The 23023-nt window shown below is 42.6% G+C and overlaps 1 protein-coding gene across 1 annotated transcript in view; it reads left to right on the plus strand.

Annotated features, from left to right (window-relative positions):
• TTLL11 (tubulin tyrosine ligase like 11) overlaps positions 1-23023 on the plus strand; it is a 244838-nt gene that overhangs the window by 37305 nt on the left and 184510 nt on the right. Inside the window, exons 2-3 of the mRNA XM_060154432.1 lie at positions 9391-9487; positions 16066-16199. Of these exons, the coding sequence (XP_060010415.1) occupies positions 9391-9487; positions 16066-16199 (231 nt within the window). The remainder of the gene's footprint in view (positions 1-9390; positions 9488-16065; positions 16200-23023) is intronic.

Here is a 23023-nt window from a genome sequence, read left to right on the forward strand (position 1 = left end):
CTCTTGTTGCGGAGCACGGGCTCCAGTAGTTGTGGCCAGTGGGCTCTAGAGCGCAGGCTTAGTAGTTGTGGCGCATGGGCTTAGTTGCCCCGAGGCATGTGGGATCTTCCCAGACCAGGGCTCGAACCATTGTCCTCTGTGCTGGCAGGCGGATTCTTAACCACTGCGCCACCAGGGAAGCCCTGACAGGAGGCTTTGATTTCTTACCTCTCCCTGGACTTCTTCAAAGTGAGTGATAATGAGAAAGAGAAGAAAAGGAGAGAGAGACAGAGAGACAGAGATCGAGAGAGAGAGGAGGGCACAGTCTTTGTATAAAGATGCGCTTCGGAAGTGACATTCCCTCACTTCTGCTGTTGCTACTGGTCACATAGATCAAGCCTGTGACGGTGTGGGAGGAGACTACACAGTGTATGAATTCCAGGAGGCAGGGATCAGTGGAGACCATCTTAGAGACTGCTTCCCACCAGTGGGTAGGTTGGGGAGAGGGTAGAAAGAAGAGTAAAATATCTCTACCCTGAAGCATTCTGTGGGGTGGGGAGGCAGTCATGTAAGCATAAACACCCTACAAGGCAGCGGCTGGACCACAGGCATCCACAAAGTGCAGAGAAATCTATTAACTCTGCTTAAGGGCATCGTGGAAGGTTTCCCAAGCACAGGCCCACCGTGGTGCTGGTGTTCTTATTCAGGAGCTGTCCTACTGATGCTTGATATTTGGTTGGCATCTTTTTTTATTGAAGTTACTCATTGGGGTGATTTCCTTGGACATTAAAAATAATAACTATCCCATATAACAGCAACTGGCTGTTTACAAAGTGCCTTCCCAGGCACTACCTCAGTCTACGTAACAGCCCAGGGAGGTAGACAGGTTTTACTGTGGCCATTTTCCTCCATCGTAGATGAGCTGCTGAGGCTTAGCGGGGCAAGGTCAGCGTGTCAAGGTCTCTGGGAGGGGTGTGGTGGGTGAGGGACTTGAGCCAGGGTCTTCCTAGTCCAAGCGTGTTGCTCTGGCTGCTACACCTTCCTTGTGTCCCCCTCCCCTGAGTGTTTGGGGCCCCTTATTTTAAAGCAGTAGTTTGGGTCATTTCCCCCCGAAGAAGCTTTACACATATGTTTGCCCATATCAAAGCTTATTTGCCACTTTTATGCCCAATCACTTGAAAGGTTTTCTGTTCACGAAGAAGCATTATGAAGAAAATCGTTCCCAAAGTATAGAAATGTGAATTGTGCTTTCATCAGCATTCACTGTGAAATTGCATTTTGCAAAAATCCCTCGGGAGGGTTTGAACTTGCTCTTTGAGCCGTTAGAAGAGTGACCAGCATATCGGTTCCTCAAGCATGAATGTGCTCAAAGGACGTATGCTCAAGTTCTCATTAGAACTCGGCTATTTTGCAAGGTTTTTTCTTTTTTTTTAAGTCCTTCTGGGCCAGAGGGAAAAGGATTTTGGGTCCACACAGCTATATGCACTAGGGGAGGAACTTCCTTTGTGGCACAAATGGTGGCATGTGGGGTGCAGGGTAGGTTAGTTACTATAGTCCATGAGTGACAAATGACCACCGTAGCGATCAGTTCAAGACCAGTTGTGTGCAGTGGTTAAGAGCCTGGGCCTTGGGAACAGACAGACATGGATTTGCTCCTGACTCTGCCCCTACCAGCTCTGTGCCCTTGGGAGAGTTATTTAATCTCTCCAAACTTTGGTTTCTTCGTCTGTAAGTAGGTTAATAGGAAACCCCTTCTCATGAGGTTGTTGTGAGGATTAAATGAGGTAACATATATAAAGAGTTTAACATAGACATGGAAATAATGCGAGACATGGAAATAAGCATCGCCTAAATGCTAACTTTAATGATGACGGTGATGAAAGTGTATTTGAGTAGCTGCTGTTCACAGGTCCATTTATTCAAGTGTTCATTCATGAAACACGCTGCAGGTGTTGCTAACAACAGTGTCTGTGAACAACTAGGGGCTTCAGGGAGTCTTTGAATTCTCCTAAAATCACATGGAAAATTTTGTGCGTATGTGTGTTTTCCTGGAGAGGATCTCAAAGTGATTCTTGACCTCACAAAGGTTAAAAATAAAGTCTCTGGCTTGGTGTTAGAGATACACAAGTTTAGGAAGGTGTCTTCATTTTCAAAGAGTCCACGAGTGGGAAAGCAGACAGACTGACAGACGAGCTGCTGCTGAATGACCTGTGAAGGGTGTAAGTGATGGAGGCCCCAGAGAAGGGAGAGCTGGTGAGACAGCTTCATGGATGGTCCAGCTGAGTCAGAAGATCCCAGGCGAAAGGAATGGCATGCAGAAACCCAGGCCACGAAACAGAAAAGTGCTGTACGCTTGATGTCAAAAGTAGTCTGGCAGTAACAGTGCAAGTGGCCGAGGTGTCCATGGCCCAACCTGAAGCAAACGGGGTGGCAGAGGGGAGTTTGGGAAGTGTCTTTGAGACCAGGCTTGGAGCTTTGATGTGGGAAGAGTTGTAAGCGAAAGAGTAACATGGTCAGAGCTTTAAAAAAACATCCCTCTGGGTGTTGAGTAGACAGGAAGGGGAGACTTTGCGGGTGCGGGGAGGGGGAAGGTTGAGCAGGAGGCTGGTGTGGTCCTCATCCCAGTGAGAAGGGAGGCCCCGAATTAAGGCACTGGAGATTAAGGAAGGAGAGGAAACTTAAAAATAAATGAGGAGATAAACCAGAGGACTTGCTGACCAGTGGGATACTGGGGAGGAAGAGGGCATCAGAAGGTTCTCAGGATTATGCTTCTCATTTTCCTTGGGCCTGAAGCCCACTGGATGCCTGGTTAGACATCACTGGGGACCTGAGACAGTATGTCCAGTTGTTGTGGTCCTGGAAATTTGTAGTGTTATGAGGGACATAAGGGCTACACATGAAATACTTAACAGTGCAGGCAAATTATAAGCATGATACGACGTGCTGAAGGGATCAGCAAGGTGATCACTGAGGACTGCAGTGGCTCTGAAGCTCTCCATGTCATCACGTCTAAGTTCCCATCTTGCTTGACCTCCCAGCCACATTCACACTGTTCCCCTTGCCTGTTAGGGCTCGTGCTCGCACTCTCTCTCTGGTCCCTCTTACTCAGTCTGCCCAGCGAGTCATCCTCTTCCCCCAGGACCGACCTACTGTTCCACGGGGCACTGGGGTACAGGCCCGCGTGGGCGGCCTCTGCCTCAGTCTTCAGTCCCGTCCCACACTCCTTTCCTCTCGTCTGCTGTGTTCCAGCCGCCTTGATCTTCCGGCAGGGTTTCCAGTGGGCCCCGCTAAGTCCTGCGTCTGGGCTTTCACACGCTTGTTCTCTCTGCCTGGAACACTCTTCCTCCTCACCCTGTACCTGATCTTCCTTCCAACCTCGGCTCTAATAGCCCTTTCCCAGGAGTGAAGTGACCGTTTAATTTGTTGCCCAAACTGGGATACATTGGCACTATTAATGTTGACACCGGCACAACAGGCATCGGCTGGAGCTGCCCGGGGCTGGTGGACACGTGGTCTCCTGACTCAGGGTGCCCTTCTCTGACTTCCCGGATGTGCTCGGTCCCCTGGGCTCTCCTTGCTCTCTGGGCCTCATCTCACAGCCCTCACCGGGCTTTGTAGTGATACACTGGTGTGACTTGGACTCAACCCTTTCTGCCCATGGACTGTGCGCTCCATGAAGACAGACGTGTTCCCATGTGTCTTTGGCACCTGAGACACACTGTGCCACTAAGTAGGTTCCTCACACTTAATGAGTAAAACACTTAATGTTGAACTCAGATTTGTATTGTTCTGTGGCGCATACAAAGCACTTTCATTTCCATTATCTTGTTTGGTCACTGTTACTACCCGGTGGTTTCCTCATCTCAGTGTACCAAGGACACAGAGGTCCTGGTTACTTAAGCTCTCATAGATAGTAAGTGAACAGAGACAAGTCTAGAACTCTCAGGTCTTCTGACCCCAAATCCAGTGCTTTTTCCAAAAGGGTTTGAAGAAGAGAAAAGGAAAGATGATTCCAAGACTTAGAACCCAGGTAACTGGGAGGATGGTGGTGAACTTGAGAAAAATGGGGACTGGGGAATCTTAGAAGCACTTGTCAATTTTCAATTGCCCTGTGAAAATCCACGCAGCATTCCAGGCTCCAGAGAGCTCAGAATAGAGCCATGAGTGGCCCCTTAGCCTAGGGGGCGGGGTGTAAGCAGACAGTTTTGTCGTCGCTGTTGTTTTACTGTAAAATATACATAACATAAAATTCACCATCTTAACTGTCTTTAAGTGTACAGTTCAGTGGCGTTAAATACACGTTGCTGTGCAACCGTCACCACCATCCATCTCCAGAACGTTTTCATCTTCTCAAACTGAAACCCTGTACACGTTAAACAATAACTCCCCATCTTCCCTCCCCGCAGCCGCTGGAAACCACCATTCTACTTTGTCTTTGTGAATTTGACTACTCCAGTTACCTCACAGAAATGGAATCATACAACATTTGTCCTTTTGTGTTTGGCTTACTTGACTCAGCATAATGTCTTCAGGGTTCATCTATGTTGTAGCGGGTGTTAAAACTTCATTCCTTCTTAAGGCTGAGCGATAGTACAGTGTGTGTATACTCCACGTTTTCTTTACCTATTGATGGATAATCAGTGGACACTTGGGCTGTTTCTACTTTTTGGCTATTGTGAACAATGCTGCCGTGGACATTTGTGTACCAACATCTGTTTGAATCCCTGATTTCAGTTCTTTGGGGTATATACCCAGAAGAGGAATCGCTGGATCATGTGATAATTTTTGTTTTCCGCAGTGGTTTTTAACATTACCAATGCGCAAGGGTTCCAATTTCTCTACATCCTCATCAGCACTTGTTATTTCCTTTTTATTATTATTTTTATAATAGTCTTCCTAATGGGTGTGAAGTGGTTTTGATTTGCATTTTCCTAATAATTAGTGATGTTGAGCATCTTTTCATGTGGTTATTAGCCATCTGTATATCTTCTTTGCAGAAATGTCTATTTAAGTCCTTTGCCCTTTTTTTTTTTTTTTTTTTTTTTTTTTTTGCGGTACGCGGGCCTCTCACTGCTGTGGCCTCTCCCGTTGCGGAGCACAGGCTCCGGACGTGCAGGCTCAGCGGCTATGGCTCACGGGCCCAGCCGCTCCGTGGCACGTGGGATCCTCCTGGACCGGGGCGCGAACCCGTGTCCCCTGCATCGGCAGGCGGACTCTCAACCACTGCGCCACCAGGGAAGCCCCTTTTGCCCATTTTTTAACTGGGTTGTTTTTGTTGAGTTGTAGTTTTTAAAATATATTCAGAATATTAATCCCTTATCAGATTTATGATTTTCAAATGTTTTCTCCCATTCCATGGGTTGCCTTTTTATTCTGTTGACAGTGTCCTTTGATGCAAAAATTTTAATTCTGATGAAGTTCAATTTATTTATTTTTTTCTTTTGTTGTCTGTGCTTTTGTTGTCATATCCAAGAAATCATTGCCGAGTCCAATGTCATGAAAATTATCCCCTATATTTTCTTCTAAGGGTTTCATAGTTTTAGCTTTTATGATTAGGTCTTTGACCCACTTTGAGTTAATTTTTGTATATGGTGTAAGGTAAGGGTCCAACTTCAACTTTTTGTATGTGGATGTCCAACTTTCCCAACACCAATTGTTGAAAAGACTGTCTTTCCCCCATTGAATAGTCTTGTTATCCTTGTTGAAAAATCATTTGACCATATATGTGAGAGTTTATTTCTGGGTTCTCTATCTTATTCCATTGGTCTATATGTCTGTCTTTACGTCAGTACCATACTGTTTTTTAAAAGTTATTTTTATCATTTTTGATTTAGAGATGATTTAGAGATGCTTTAAGTTCACAGCAAAATAGAGCAGAAGGAACAGAGATATTTTTCCTTTATAATCACTACCCTCACATATGCACTATCAAAAAAACAGTACACTAAAATGGTACATTTGTTAAAATCAATGAACCTACATTGCAGATTCTTATCACCCAAAGTTCATAGTTCATTAGTGTTCACTTTTGGTGGTGTACATTCTATGGGTTTAGACAAATGTATAATGACATGTATTCACCATTATGGTATCATGTAGAGTAGTTTCACTCCCCTAAAAATCGCCTGTGCTTTACCTATTTATTCCTCCCTCTCTCCTAACCCCTGGCAACCACTGATCCTTGTACTGTCTCTGTAGTTTTGCCTTTTCCAGAATGTCATATAATTGGAATCTTACAGTATGTAGCCTTTTCAGATGGGCTTCTTTCACTTAATAATACGCATTTAAGATTTCTCCATGTCTTTTCATGGCTTGATCATTTCTTTTTAGTGCTGAATAAAATTGCATTGTCTGGCTGTTCCACAGTTTATTTATTCATTCACTTACTGAAGGACATCTTGGTTGCCTCCAAGTCTTGGCAGTTATGGATAAAGCTGCTATAAACATTTGCGTGGAGGATTTTTTTGTGGACATACGTTTTTAACTAATTTGAGTAAATGCCAAGGAGCACAATTGCTGGATCATATGGTAAGAGTGTGTTTAGTTTTGTAAGAAACCGCCAAACTGTCTTCCAAAGTTGCTGCACCATTTTGCATCCCACCAGCAATGGACGAAGAGTTCCTGTTGCTCCACATCCTCTTCAGCCCTTGGTGGTGTTAGTGTTTTGGATTTTGGCCATTCTAAGGTGTGTAGTGGTATCTCATTGTTATCTTATGCACTGTTTTGATTACTGTAGCTTTGTTATACGTTTTGGCATCAGGAAGTGTGACATTTCCAAGATTGTTTTGGCTATTTGGGATCCCTTGATATTCCATATGAATTTTAGGATGGATTTTTCTATTTCTGCAAGAAAAAAGAAAATAGTCACTGGAATTTTGGTAGGGATTGCGTTGACTCTATATATCACTTTGAGTAGTGTTGACATCTTAATAATAGGAAATCCAATCCTTGAACATAAGATATCTTTCCATTTATGTGTGTCTTTCATTTCTTTCGGCATCATTTTGTAATTTTCAGTGTACAGGTCTTTGCCTCCTTGGTTAATTCCTAAGTATTTTATTCTTTTTGATGCTATTGTAAATTGAATTGTTTTCTTAATTTCCTTTTTTGGACTGTTCATGGTCAATATATAGAAAAATAACTGATTTTTTTTGTATTGATTTTGTATCCAGCAATTTTGCTGAATTCATTTATTATTTCTAACAGTTGTGTGTGTGTGTGTGTGTGTGTGTGTGTGTGTGTGTGTGTGATCTTTAGGATTTTCTACATATAAGATCATGTCATCTGCAAACATAATTTTACTTCCTCCTTTCCAATTTGGATGCTTCTTACTTCTTTTTCTTGCCTATTGCCCTGGCTAGAACTTCCAATACTGTGTTGCACAGAAGTGGCAAAAGTGAGTAGCCCTGTCTCATTCCTGTTATTAGAGGAAAAGCTTTCAGTTTTTCACCATTGAGCATGATGTTAGCTGTTTAAGCAGTTTTTAAAAAGATCTTAAAAAGACGTGGGATTATGAAGTCCTGGGACCTACTTAAAATTGTGTTTCTCTGTGTTCTCGGTATCTAGCACAGTGCCTGGCACAAAGAAATTACTGAATAAATTGATTTAGAAAAAGATAGTTTCTCAAAACTGAATGAGCTAAGGGCTCTGAATGAAAGGTTGATTTAGGAATCATTAAAGTGCCAAGAACTGAAAGGAGATCATAAGGGTGATAAGGAGTCCTCAGTAATCCACTGACGTGGAGCACGTGTTGCTCCTGCAGTGTGGGCAGCAAAGCCACTTGGATCTTGGTAAACTTTGCTTGGATAGTCTGCTTTTTAGAGGAACCTCTCCGGTTAAGTTATTTTTCCCTCCTCTATCTTAGCACTTAATAGATGGAAGTTGTTAATGCTAAAGGAGTGTGTACTATATGTCTCACTTTGGCACAGTTTTGAGATAATGTGAATGATTTAAAGGCCTTGAGTCTGTTTGCCTTCATTTTAATTTGGAATCGTTGGAAAGCATTGAGTCACCACCATTTCATTGGTAATGCTGTGTTCTCTCACTGGAACTTAGCCCTCTTAACTTGGAGCAGATAAAAATTCTGATTAACTATAGTCTTAGGACGGGAAAATTGGATGATTTTGTTTAATGTGTTGACATTTCTCTTCATTTGGACTTTTAACAAGCAGGTTCTAAATATGAAATAACGTGTCCTCACTCTTTTCCCTTAAGGGGGGTCATCTGAGTTACGCATTTTAAAAATACATTGTGTAAGTGCAGAACTTGTTGAGAGGCAGCAAGATGTAGTAGAAAGAGCAGGCCCTTTGATCTCAGCGAGGGATTTTCTGGTTGCAAGTAACTGAAACCCTATAGTTTGTGCAAAGGAGATGCATTCTATGGGTATGAGGCTGCCTTACAGGATCCAAGGACAGAAGGGACAGCCGGGCTCAGAAGGGTCTGGGCCGAGGATCTAGAAGCCCTGGGAACTAAGGCCACTCAGTCTGTGTTGCCAGGGCCACATGGCCTCATCTCTGCTTTTCTCTCTGCACCTGCTCCTTTCTCCTCTCTCAGCAGACTGGCTGCCTTTGCTTCTCTGTCAGGCTGTGCACACGGCCAAGCACAGCTGCCGGGCTCTGGCTTTTGATCACTTCCAGTGCAAGGGCCAGCAGAGGCTGCCGGGCATCTCTGATTTCCATATTCCTGGAAGAGAGAACCTGGTTATCTCATCGTGAGTCAGAGGACCATTCCTGGTTTGTTCATTCATTCATTCAAAAAGTCTTTGTTGAATGCCGGGAACCATTTTAGGCACTGGGGAATATATCCTGCCCTTGTGGACTGTGTGTGTGTATGTGTGTGTGTGTGTGTGTGTGTGTGTGTGTGTGTGTGTGTTTGTGTGTGTAAGAGACAGAGGAAGAGAGAGAAAGAGAGAGAAAGAGATTGTGAAAGCTCGTTCTGGGGGGACTGGTTTGAGTGTTGTGGTCTTCAGATAAAGAGAAGTATGGTTTGGAATTCAGCCCTGCATTCAGTTCCTGACTTTTCCCATTTCCAGCTCTGTGCAGCCTTGGGCATGTTACATTACCCCTCTCAGCCCCAATTTTCTCATCAGTGAAATGGGCATCATGCTTTCTAGGGTGGTTATGAGGATTCTAACAAAAGGGTGCCTGTAAGGTCACTAGTACAGTGCCCGCCACGTAGAATCAGAACTCTGCCTCTCAGTGGTTGTGACCCTGAGACAGTTACTTAGCCTGTCTTACTCTGTTTCTTCCCCTGCAACATGGGAAAGAAGGTCAGCAACTTCACATGCTTATTATGAGCATTAAATCATGTGATGTGTGCCAGGCCGCTGGGAGTTTGTACAGAAGAGACCCTCGGTGCCGGAGCTGCGCTTCTTGTTCCCGTCATTCATCACATTTCCCCTCTTTCTTCTAGTTCCCATTTGGCCGACGCTTGCCTTGTGACATCTACTGGCATGGAGTTTCATTTCACGACAGTGACATATTCTCCGGTCTAGTGAACAAGTTTCCAGGTATCCACTGTTATTGTTGGCATTTAAAAACGTTTCCAGGGCTGAGCCTCAGGGTACGCTCTTCGACAAAAACATAACAGTGTTTAGACATCAAACTGAGGGCTCTTAATTGGGAATGACTGCCTACACGCTGCCTCAGTGCCGTGATCTTGGGAGGCAAGGTGATCAGGACTTAACTCACCAACGGTTTTAAGACTGGAGGTTCCAAAACGTAAAAAGACAGGCTCTTCCGGTCTAATTCCACCGGCGGAAGAGCATGACTTTCACCTTTTGGATTTCAGATATAATATGGGAGCGTCATGAGGGGACTATATTCTCAAAAGGCAAAAAAAAAAAAAAAAATCCATTTGCACTCACCATAGTTTCTGGAACATTTCAATGACTCAGTGAACGTGGACTCTGAATACGTCTACGTGTGTGGCTTGCCCAGGTAGACCGTGAGGTCCTGGGAGGGGCCATGCCTCCTACACTTCTGGGTGTTCCCACGGCTCCTGCAGTCCTTCCAGGCACACCGAGGCCCTCTGTAACTGCTGTCTCACCTCCTGATGGCGAATCGGAGGCAGCCCTAGTTTTATGCCCATTGGAGGGAAAGGAGAAAGCAGGACCTTAAAGCAATAAAATGAACCGTTTTCCCTACAGAGTTAGTCTAACAATAAAAGCTGCATGTTGCACTAAAATAATAAACAAACAAATAAATAAAATAAAATAGACCATTTCAATTTCTATTTAATATGCAGGAGACGGAAAACAGAAGTACTAAAATTCTGGGACAGTATCACAGAAATGGGGTTCGCAGCTTCCATTTTCTTTAAGTATCGTATTTGCAGGTACCATTTTAAAATCGAAATACACCAGTCTCCATACTGGGAACAGGAGCTGCAGACAGCCTCTGCCTTTAACCTGAAGGCATTGTCTAGTGAGACTGCAAGGGGGGCTCGGTGCCACACAGGTGTCACAGCCAACACTCCGAGACGCCCCTTCACTCCACTCCCAGCCTCCGCCCTATCGTATACCTTTCCGTTTTACTATTAATCTCTACCGCCCTCTTCTGCCATGATTACTATTCATTATTTTGAATGGCTCAGTGAAGAGGCTGGTTAAGTTAAGTGGGCATATGTAGGGAGAAGGGGACATTTGGTTCATCTGGGTATGATCCCAGCCAAAGGGGTCCCACGTATTTTCAGAAGTTTTAACATAACAGGCACACACCATATAGGATACAATAATATATAATTTTTAAAAAGCACGCCACCATGAATCCCGTCCCTCATTGAACAAAACCACAAGGTGAATATTTCTAGAATTTCTCCCAAACCTTACCCATGTTTATGTATGTTTACGTAGTTGCAGCCAGAGTGTAGTTGTTTTCTCTAGTTGTTTCATTTATGCTCATTTTTAAGAGGAGGATCAACTTACTCTTTTTTTTTGGAATTCCATGCCACGTCTTTAAGAAAATACCTCTCACAAAACCTGATGGCCATACGTTATACATTGGCAAGTTATGCCACGTCCACTAGCGGGTTTTTCAACTAAGCAAACAGAGCACCATGGGCCACTTGGCTCAGCTTTACTTACAAGGATACAGGACAGGAAACACAGCTTGCCAGTCAGTCAGTGTCAGACATTTCTTCTCAGTGGCGTCATGGCAAGGGTTCCAGAGCTAGTCTTTGGCTCCGTAAGTGAAAGCTCAGGTGCAAAGAGACAAGATCCACATTGGTGGATGTGGGTCTCCCTTGACTTAGAAACCCTGTAGGAGCCAATAGCTCACATAGCTCCTCCACAGCACAGCTTCCAGGGTCCCCACCAGGGTCATGCTAAGTTACAAGATTCACTACACTCAGGAAAGCCCGGAGCTGTGGCTCCCTACCAGGTATTTATGCAAGATGACAATAAGGGATCATTTTAACCATATGCTTTGTTGTCTAGTCACACAGCTAACTTTCTCCCTTTATTGGTTTCCTGGGGAACAGAGCTAGAAAATTAACCCAAGGTCAGATTGGTTCTTAGAGGAGAAAGTGTTTTGTCAGAGAATAAGGAGGACTCTTGCAGCCAGGGTCCTTGCACAGTTTAATGGGATAGCTATTATTTTCTCTGTCTTGCTGCTCATAAAAGATGACGTTTGATGCCACTAAAAGAACTTATTGGGATATTGGGAGAACATAATTTGGAAGAGAACAACTCTTTGAATATGGACAGAGTTCCCAAGACATGAATTATCAAATGAGGCTTCACTGACATGTTCCCTATTTGCTCACGCCTCAAATGGTGGCCGAGAGTCGGAAGGAAGGAGTCGCTATAGCTCTACATTTGGGACGCAAATAGAAATACAGAAAAAAATACACTCAAAGGGCTAGTTTCGTTAAAGGTGATATAAGAATATTCATTCTAAAGAAGCACATTTGCCCCATCTCACGTTCCATGTGCCAGTGATAGGTACGTACAATTTTCCACTTTACTAACGGCAATTAATTAGCTCCAATGACAAAGCAGGCCTGTAGGCAGTGGGCCAGGGCCGCCACACTCTGCCCTGTGAAAGACAGCAATCCTTAGTGATGGGGTGATTCCAGAATGGTCTGTCCTTTGGCCCCGTTGGTGTCCACGCTTATCTGCTGTCTGTGATATATCCCATTATTCTGAAGATGCATTTTGTATGCACTGTGTATTACTTAGAGCAAGTTCTAGTGGACGTGCCAGGCAAGGATAAACACTTCACATGCTGAATAAACTGAAAACTTTTGGATACGCATATGGAAGTAATTTATTTTGTTCGTGTCAGCACGTTAGATTTTAGCCACTTTTCTATGGGCAATTTCCTTCAAGATATGTTATTATATCTTAACTGATGAATTAAGACTTTCACTAAAAATAATCTGATTTAGATATGTCTTTGCCTTAAGAAAGCCTAGAACCATCAATTCTCAGCTTTGCAAGCAACAGTTTTTTTGCTGAGTTTCCGGGCCTGAGATGTACGGCACCACGTGGCGGGTGGTGCCTGAGAGCCCACCCTGAGGAGGGGACTTTGTCAGAGGAGGAGGGGGCTCCAGGGAGGGATCTCTGGGGACAGCCATCTGCCAAGCACTGGTCTGGGCTAGGGATACAAAAATAAGGAGAAAAGCACATAAAGAGAGAAGTCAAATACAAAATAAGCACCATGCCAGAGGGATGCTGTGCGAATTTGGAACAAGGGCACGTGACCTAACCCAGATTTGCTTGGGGGGGCAGGCAGGGCAAGAGATCCTGGAAAAGAGGATTGAATGTGAACTGAGCCTCCAGGGATGGATGGGCCTGTCCCCCTTGCAAATCAAGGGAGCAGATGGGGTGCAAAGGCATGGAAAGCTTTGCACGTTGCTCGTTGAACAAAGGGCACGTGGCCCATGCTAGTTAGAAAAGGTCAAGTTTGATAGGGCGGTGGAGATGTGAAAGGCAGGGCCCAAACTTCTCCGGGATCCACTGAGAAATTTCTAAGCTAGAGAGTGACGTGGCCCAGCCTGCAGTTTGGAAAGATCTGCCAGAGGGAATGCATTGGAGGCAGGGGTGCAGGTCGGGGGTTTGGGGTGGAAAGGCTGAGAGAGGAAACAGCTAAGAGGCCACTGCAGTATCCAGGATCTGAAAGTATCAATGTTTGCCTGTTGTTTGGTGGTTTTAATGTGTTTTTGCCAAGAATTCTTGTTATAAATGATACTTGGATTGCATAGCGCTCCCAACATAGCTCAGATTGTGTGTTTGATTTGTTTTGTTTTGTCTTAAATTGGGCTAAGTAGGCCTGTGTGGGCAAGCCGGAGGATCAGACTCCTGTGTAACATCAATGGGCCGAGACCACCCGAGGCCCTGGGACTCCAGCGAGGCAGACAGAAGAACCCAGGCCCAGAAGCAGTGGCAGGAGGCAAGCTCTTGGGTGAGAAGCTGCAGCCTGAGTTAGGGGCTTTCCCCAACCGACAGGGGAACGGCCACAATAGGGACATCTAGGAACAGACCTTCTTGAGAAGTGCAGGTAGACAGTTAGCCTCAGAAGAACCTGTTAGTATAGCAGGAGCCCAGCCAGTGGGCTCAAGTCACATGAGGACTCCAGCCCTTGCAGGGGAGGCTTAGGGGGAACAGAGGAGGAACATCGGAGACTGCAGGGCAAAGGCATCGCTGAGGCAGCCACTCAGGCACCAGGAGCTAAGGACCGGTGACAAAACTTTGGGGACCGGCAACAGAGCCTCAGAGAAGTAATTAAAATCCTCCTTATCTAACTGGACTACAAAGAAAGGGTCCAGGCTCCCCAAAGGGGAGCTAATGGTTGGACCTAGAGCTTCTACCTCAGGTCAGAATGGGTCCCAGAGCCTCGGGCAGGGGTCGCAGGGAGGGGTCACGTGCTGCAGCTGCTTGGAGAAGGTAGACAGAGTGTGGAGCCAGCGTGGCCTGGCAGTGACCTCCCGCTTTACAGATTTACTCTGGAAGCATATGCTCTGGCGCAGCTACTCTTGTCCGCATCTTACTGAGAGATGACAGAGCGCGCATCTCTCTCTGAGCCCCTGCCAGAGGCAGGGATGCTTGCAGCTACCGCATGGGGGCTCGTGAGGGCTCAGAGATGCTTCCCCTGCAGCTTAAAGATGGCGGAGGAACAAAGGCGTCAGTAAAAGTGGATTGAGGGAGGTTGACACTGCTGCCTTCCAGAGACAGGCATTGAGGCAGGGTTCGGGGTGAGCCGTCTACAGCCTGTGGGAAAGGTAGCCAGTGGCTTGAAGGGATGCTTCTTAAGTTGGCTGGGTTTTGTAGAGAACTGTCTGGAGACAGACGCAGATGTAAACTCAGAAACAGATCTGTTAGCCGGCATGGGGGCTGGTGAGCCGCATGACAAAAGGAGCCACTGCAGATTTAAAATGAATACTTACTCCATCTGCTGGACCTTGGTTTTCACAAAGCTTCTCTGGAGCATTCGAACCACGCTCCTGTACTCACAGCACTCCTGTGTGTGTTATGTGAGTCCTTCTGACCCGCCGAGGGATTCCTGAAAGCAAACCTTCTCCTGTCACATGGCCATTAAAGCTCGGACAATACCACAGCACTGTTTGGCCAGGGAGCATCACGTATTTGCTGTAAGGTGCTGTGTTGCACTCAGTTAAGCAGGTTTTTAGTTTAATACTATAACTAAAATGTGAAACACAACTAAAACATTTCCAAAGAAGTTGGAATTTCGTGTACTTTGCGTTCAGCTCCAGTGTTTGTAACTCAAAAATTCTAATCTCATGGGGGAATAAAAGGAAGTAGCTCTAATTTTTGGACTCATACTGATTTCTTGGGAAGTTCAGCAAAGTGTCCTCAGTGAGTTTCCTCTAATATCAGAGAAGCCGTGTTAGAGCACAGTTTATTAGTGCCTTTAAAGCTCCTTTATTTCTTTTTTAATCTTCTCTATCTCCTTCTAAACAAGAACTAACAACCTAGGCACTGACATCTTGAAGTTGCCATCTTTTAGATTTTTATTGCTCTTTTTAATATGCTGAGGGAAGCAAGAAGTAGATTATTAAAGCCTTCATTCTCAGTGTTCACCCTTTGCTTCCTGAACGTAGTTTAGAGAAACCTCATGCATTCTGACTTTGCCCATTTGCAATGCAGTAATTTGGACCTGCCAAGCTGACTTGGAACTTTGTACTTTCTATTAAAAATGACTTTGCTAGCAAATTTCTAGTTATTGATGGAACCGTGTGGCCCCTTTCAGGGTGAAGGCCATTTTTAGTCTCCATTTTTTTGAGCAGTGATATTTGCCTTAAGAAATAAGCATGCTAAAATTTTAAATAATTTTTACCTATTTGCCTAAAATTTGCTAAGATATATACTCCGTTTCTTTTCTTGTCAGCATCTCTAAAGATGTGACAAGGAAAAAAACTACCATTCTTTTAAAATGTTTCATAAGTGAGACGTTTCCATCCCCTCTGGGCAAATTAATGAGATATGATCAATGTCAGTTTCAGTACTCAAAACTGAAGAACTCCTACAGATTCCATTTTTTCCCCTTAAACTATAAATTACGCTGTGCTAACCTCTCCACTTCGTGTCCTTATTTCAAGGAGACAGATGTTCTGCTGAAAGGTGTGTATTTTTCTGTTTTATTCCTTTAATACTCATGAAAGATTAAAACAAAGCAACTTAATTAAGCTTCTCATAATGTAACCAGAGTCCACTAGTTAATATTCTCCAGGGTATAAGATGGAAGGAATCCTAGAGGTATGCGTGGTGGCCCAGAATTAGAGCGGATATTAAGTTTCAAGTGCAAGATATAAATTCTTCTCTTTATTTGTTATCTAGGGGGCTGACAAAGAGTGGAATAATAAACTAGGTGGAAACTCATTCTTTTAAACTGATGCTTCATTTTTATGAGAAAAAAATATCCATCTATTCTCTCAAGTTTTTCATTAATTTGCTAGGTCTTTCCAAACCATGAATCACTGCTGTGGGGAACCACTCAGACCTTTTTTTAAAATCCTGTCTGAAAAAGTGAATATGTCGGGTGGGTGGTTTTAAAAGTCCCCACTTATGGCTGTTTTATAGCTAGTGGCCCACTGTTGTTAAAACCTCACAACTTCTCTTCTCCCCAGGCATGACGGAGATGGTGCGTAAAATTACTCTGAGCAGAGCAGTGAGAATCATGCAGAATCTCTTTCCTGAGGAGTACAACTTCTACCCTCGCTCGTGGATTCTGCCTGACGAGTTCCAGCTCTTTGTGGCTCAGGTAGGTGGCACTCCGTCCCCATGACCCTTGAATTCTATGATGGTTGCAACTTGGTCCTGGGTCCTGTGTGCTGGGAGCTGGGGCAAGGGGTCCCCAGGAAGCTGAGACTGGTTTAGGGGGTGCCTTAACAGGACACAGCAGGTGTTGCCGCGATCAAGGCAGCTTGCAGAGTTGAACGGGTAGGATGACAGGCAGGTAAACTGAAGAAGTGGGTCCTGACACCAGGAGACAGGCCTGAGGATGGTGTCAGGAGCTAGATCATGGGGTCAGGGCGTCTGCAGAGCCAGGGAGTCAGACCTGGAGCACAGTGTTGAGTCCACACGTGGACTGGGGCTGTTAGGGTGAATCCCAGAAGTGTGGTCTCCCTGGCATCTCGTGGCGTGAAATGTGGGAGGTTGGGCTCTCATTCAAGACCACTGAGTAGGTCTGACAAACTGAGGGGGAAACCTTCTAAGTGTCCTGCTTTAAATTTGTTCCAGAATCAATTTTCAAATGACCCATTCCATATCCAAACAGTAAACAGAAACAGCTTGAAGTGGTAATTTTGAAAAGGAAGCTCTCTATGGAATGGTAGTCACGTGGGTCTGTATACATTTCTTAAAATTCTTCGAATTATCGACTTGAAATGGGTGCATTTTGTTGTATGCAAATTATGTGCACAGTTAATTAAAAAAAAATAAACAATCAGCTGGTCCCTATACTCGATCTCCCACTTCTGTGGCTTTGCTCACACCACTGTCGCTACGTGGAATAACTTTCTGTCCCATTTCTACAACTGTTTATTTAAGTATTCTGCAAGACTGAGTTTAAATGAGATAGATACCGACTGTGTCTTCAAAATCAGATAAGTTAGAAGAGCATTGCTATCATCCCCAGAAGTTCCTCTGTGCCTTTTTGCCATCATGCCTCACAACCCCCAGCCCAGGCAACTGCTGATCTGCATTCTCATTATAGATTGGTTCTGCCTGTTGAAGAAATTCATATAAATGGAATCATACAGTATGTACTCTCTTGAGTCTTTTTTTTTTTTTGAGAATTATGTTTTTGAGCTTCATCCATGTTTGTTGTGTCAGTAGTTTGTATTTTTATTGCTGAATAGTGTTCCATTATGAATATACCCTAACTTATTTATCCATTCACCAAAGGATGGGCAACTGGGTTATTTCCAGTTTGAGGTTATTATAAATAAAGCTGCCATGACTGTTCATATGCAGGTCATACACCCTTCATCTAGCTTCTCTTAATATTAACATCTTGTATAATTACTGAAACTAGGAAATTAACATTGATATAGTCTTACTAAATAATCTACACACCTTGTTTGCATTTTTCCTGTTGTCCTACTAATGACCTTTTTCTGGTACAGCATCCACCCCATATTCCCTCATTGCCTTTAGTTTTTATTTCTCCTTATTTGGTCTCCTCTGAGCTGTAACAGTTCCTCAGTCTGCCTTTGTCTTTCATGACCTTGATTCTTTTGAAGAGTACTGACCCGTTATTTCCTTAAGAGTGTCACTCAACTTGGTTCTGTCTGATTTTTCTCATGATTAAATTCAGATTACACATTTTTGGTAGAATACCACAAAAGTGATGCTGTGACCTTCTCAGTGCAGCATATCAGGAGAGATACATGATGTCAAGATGTCTTAATTCTGGTGATGTTAAGATTGATCCCTTAGTTAAGGTAGTATCTGCTAGGTTTCTCAACTATAAAGTTACTACTTTTCCCTTTGTAATCATTAAGTATCTTATGGGGAGATACTTTGAGACTATGCAGATAGCTTATTTGTCTCATAATTTTTTAAAAAACAGCTTTAACTAAGGTACAGTTAAACTGCAAATATTTAAACTTTGCAGCTTGCTATGTTTTGATATATATATAAAACCCCATAAAACCATCATCACAATGAAGATAATGGACATATCCATCACCCGCAATGTCTCCTCATGTTCATTTATAATCCTTTTGTCCCTCTTCTCCCTGACCTCTACCTTCCACTGCCAGGCAACCGTGGATGTGTTTTCAGTCAAAATTAGTTTGCACTTTCTAGAATTTTATATAAACGGAATCATACAGCAGATACTTTTCTGCGTGTGTTGGGGGTGGGAGGGGCCTGGCTTCTTTCACTCAACATGTTTTGAGATTCATCCGTATTGTTTCATAAATAATTCATTCCTTCTTATTACTAAGGAGTGTTCCATTAAATGTATTTACCACAGTTTGCTTATACCGTCGATTGCTGCTGGACATTTGGATTGATTCCAGTGTTTAGCTGTTACAAATAAAGATAATATGAACATTCATGTATAAGTCTTTGTGTGAACATATGTTTTCATTTCTCTGGAGTAAATGCATAGGAATAGAATGTCTGGATCATATAGTAGGTGTCCATTTAATTTTAAAGAAAGTACCAGTCGTTTTCCAAAGTGGGTTGTGCCATTTTGTATTCCCATCAGCAACTATGACCATTCTGGTTCTTCCACATCCCTGCCGACTCTTGGTAACAGTCAGTCTTTTTAATTTTAGCCATTCTGACAGGTGTGTGGTGGTTTCTTATTGGTTTGAATTTGTATTTTCCTAATTATTAATGATGTTGGGCTTCCCTGGTGGCGCAGTGGTTGAGAATCTCCATGCCAGTGCAGGGGACACGTGTTCGAGCCCTGGGCCGGGAAGATCCCACATGCCGCGGAGCAACTAAGCCTGTGCACCACAACTACTGAAGCCCGCGTGCCACAGCTACTGAAGCCAGCATGCCTAGAGCCCGTGCTCCGCAACAAGAGAAGCCACCACAATGAGAAGCCTGCGCACCGCAACGAACTGCAGCTAGAGAAAGCTCACACACGGTAATGGAGACCCAATGCAGCCAAAAATAAATAAATAAATTTATTTTTTAAAAATGGTGTTGAGCGTCTGTTTATGTGCTTATTTGCCATCCAAATATATTCTTTGATGAAATGTCTATTCACATCTTTCACCCATTTAAAAAATTGAGTTATTTTTATTGTTGAGTTTTGAGAGTTCTTTATATATTTTGAACACAAGTATTCATCAGATATACCAACTGCAAATATTTTCTCCCAGTCTGTGCCTTGTCTTTTCATCCTTTCAGCAGTATCTTTTGAAGAGCAAGTTCTAAATTCTGATGGATCAGTTAATTGATTTGTTCTTATATGGGTCATGCTTTTGGTGTCATATATCAGGAATCTTTACCTAACCCAAGTTCACAAAGATGTTCTCTTATGTTTTCGTCTCCAAGTTTATAGTTTTAAGTCTATGTCTATGATTTGTTTTGAGTTAGTTTTTTAATATAATGTGAGGTATGGATTCACTTTTTCTTGTTTGTTTGTTTTACATGAGATATCAAATAGCTTCAGAAATGTTTGATGAGAATACTAACCTTTCCCCCCATTGCCTTTGCACTTATGTTGAAAACAGTTGCTCAAACGTGTGTTGGGTGTATTTCTGAATTCTCTACTCTATTCTATTGGTATATTTGTCAATGTTGATGTCAATACCTCACTGTCTTTGTTATTACAGCTTTATAAGGAGTCTTGAAATCATGTAGTGAAAGTCCTTCAACTTTGTACTCCTTTTTCAAAGTTGTCTTGGCCATTATAGTCTTTTGATCTGCCTTGTGAATTTTATTTATTTATTTATTTTTATGGTTTTTGAATTTTATTTTATTTATTTTTTTATACAGCAGGTTCTTATTAGTCATCCATTTTATACACATCAGTGTATACATGTCAATCCCAATCGCCCAATTCATCACACCACCACCCCCGCGCCCCCACCGCTTTCCCCCCTTGGTGTCCATACGGTTGTTCTCTACATCTGTGTCTCAACTTCTGCCCGGCAAACCGGTTCATCTGTACCATTTTTCTAGGTTCCACATATATGCGTTAATGTACGATGTTTGTTTTTCGCTTTCTGACTAACTTCACTCTGTATGACAGTCTCCAGATCCATCCATGTCTCCACAAATGACCCAATTTCGTTCCTTTTTATGGCTGAGTAATATTCCATTGTATATATGTACCACATCTTCTTTACCCATTCATCTGTCGATGGGCATTTAGGTTTTTTCCATGACCTGGCTATTGTAAATAGTGCTGCAATGAACGTTGGGGTGCATGTGTCTTTTTGAATTATGGTTTTCTCTGGGTATATGCCCAGTAGTGGGATTGCTGGATCTTATGCTAATTCTATTTTTAGTTTTCTAAGAAACCTCCATACTGTTCTCCATAGCGTCTGTATCAATTTACATTCCCACCAGCAGTGCAAGAGGGTTCCCTTTTCTCCACACCCTCTCCGGCATTTGTTGTTTGTAGATTTTCTGATGATGCCCATTCTAACTGGTGTGAGGTGATACCTCATTGTAGTTTTGATTTGCATTTCTCTAATAATTAGTGATGTTGAGCAGCTTTTCATGTGCTTCTTGGCCATCTGTATGTCTTCTTTGGAGAAATGTCTATTTAGGTCTTCTGCCCATTTTTGCATTGGGTTGTTTGTTTTTTAATATTGAGCTGCATGAGCTGTTTATATATTTTGGAGATTAATCCTTTGTCCGTTGATTCATTTGCAAATATTTTCTCCCATTCTGAGGGCTGTCTTTTCGTCTTGTTTATGGTTTCCTTTGCTGTGCAAAAGCTTTTAAGTTTCATTAGGTCTCATTTGTTTATTTTTCTTTTTATTTCCATTACTCTAGGAGGTGGATCAAAAAAGATCTTGCTGTGATTTATGTCAAGGAGTGTTCTTCCTATGTTTTCCTCTAAGAGTTTTATAGTGTCCGGTCTTACATTTAGGTCTCTAATCCATTTTGAGTTTATTTTTGTGTATGGTGTTAGGGAGTGTTCTAATTTCATTCTTTTACATGTAGCTGTTCAGTTTTCCCAACACCACTTATTGAAGAGGCTGTCTTTTCTCCATTGTATATCCTTGCCTCCTTTGTCATAGATTAGTTGACCATAGGTGCATGGGTTTATCTCTGGGCTTTCTGTCTTGTTACATTGATCTATGTTTCTGTTTTTGTGCCAGTACCATATTGTCTTGATTACTGTAGCTTTGTAGTATAGTCTGAAGCCAGGGAGTCTGATTCCTCCAGCTCCGTTTTTTTTCCCCTCAAGACTGCTTTGTCTATTCAGGGTCTTTTGTGTCTCCATACAAATTTTAAGATTTTTGTTCTAGTTCTGTAAAAAATGCCATTGGTAACTTGATAGGGATTGCATTGAATCTGTAGATTGCTTTGGGTAGTATAGTCATTTTCACAATATTGATTCTTCCAATTCAAGAACGTGGTATATCTCCCCATCTGTTGGTATCATCTTTGATTTCTTTCATCAGTGTCTTATAGTTTTCTTCATACAGGTCTTTGGTCTCCCTAGGTAGGTTTATTCCTAGGTATTTTATTCTTCTTGTTGCAGTGGTAAATGTGAGTGTTTCCTTAATTTCTCTTTCAGATTTTTCATCATTAGTGTATAGGAATGCAAGAGATTTCTGTGCATTAATTTTGTATCCTGCAACTTCACCAGATTCATTGATTAGCTCTAGCAGTTTTCTGGTGGCATCTTTAGGATTCTCTATGTATAGTATCATGTCACCTGCAAACAGTGACAGTTTTACTTCTTTTCCAATTTGTATTCCTTTTTTTTCTTTTTCTTCTCTGAGTGCTGTGGCTAAAACTTCCAAAACTATGTTGAATAATAGTGGTGAGAGTGGACATCCTTGCCTTGTTCCTGATCTTAGAGGAAATGCTTTCAGTTTTTCACCATTGAGAATGATGTTTGCTGTGGGTTTGTCATATATGGCCTTTATTATGTTGAGGTAGGTTCCCTCTATGCCCACTTTCTGGAGAGTTTTTATCATAAACGGGCGTTGAATTTTGTCAAAAGCTTTTTCTGCATCTACTGAGATGATCTTATGGGTTTTATTCTTCAGTTTGTTAATATGGTGTATCATATTGATTGATTTGCGTATATTGAAGAATTCCATCCCTGGGATAAATCCCACTTGATCATGGTGTATGATCCTTTTAATGTGCTGTTTGATTCTGTTTGCTAGTATTTTGTTGAGAATTTTTGCATCTTTATTTGTCAGTGATATTGGTCTGCAGTTTTCTTTTTTTGTAGTTTCTTTGTCTGGTTTTGGTATCAGGGTGATGGTGGCCCATAGAATGAGTTTGGGAGTGTTCCTTCCTCTGCAATTTTTTTGAAGAGTTTGAGAAGGATGGGTGTTAGCTCTTCTCTAAATGTTTGATAGAATTCGCCTGTGAAGCCATCTGGTCCTGGACTTTTGTTTGTTGGAAGATTTTTAATCACAGTTTCAATTTCATTACTTGTGATTGGTCTGTTGATATTTTCTATTCCTTCCTGGATCAGTCTTGAAGGTTATACCTTTCTAAGAATTTGTCCATTTCTTCCAGGTTGTCCATTTTATTAGCATAGAGTTGCTTGTAGTAGTCTCTTATGATGCTTTGTATTTCTGTAGTGTCTGTTGTAACTTTTCCTTTTTCATTTCTAATTTTATTGATTTGAGTCCTCTCCCTCTTTTTCTTGATGAGTCTGGCTAATGGTTTATCAATTTTGTTTATCTTCTCAAAGAACCAGCTTTTAGTTTTATTGATCTTTCCTATTGTTTTCTTTGTTTCTATTTCATTTATTTCTGCTCTGATCTTTATGATTTCTTTCTTTCTGCTAACTTTGGGTTTTGTTTGTTCTTCTTTCTCTAGTTCCTTTTGATGTAAGGTTAGGCTGTTTATTTGAGATTTTTCTTGTTTCTTGAGGTAGGCTTGTATAGCTATAAACTTCCCTCTTAGAACTGCTTT

The sequence above is a fragment of the Lagenorhynchus albirostris genome, chromosome 7 (assembly GCF_949774975.1).
Source record: "Lagenorhynchus albirostris chromosome 7, mLagAlb1.1, whole genome shotgun sequence".
Classification (NCBI taxonomy): domain Eukaryota; kingdom Metazoa; phylum Chordata; class Mammalia; order Artiodactyla; family Delphinidae; genus Lagenorhynchus; species Lagenorhynchus albirostris.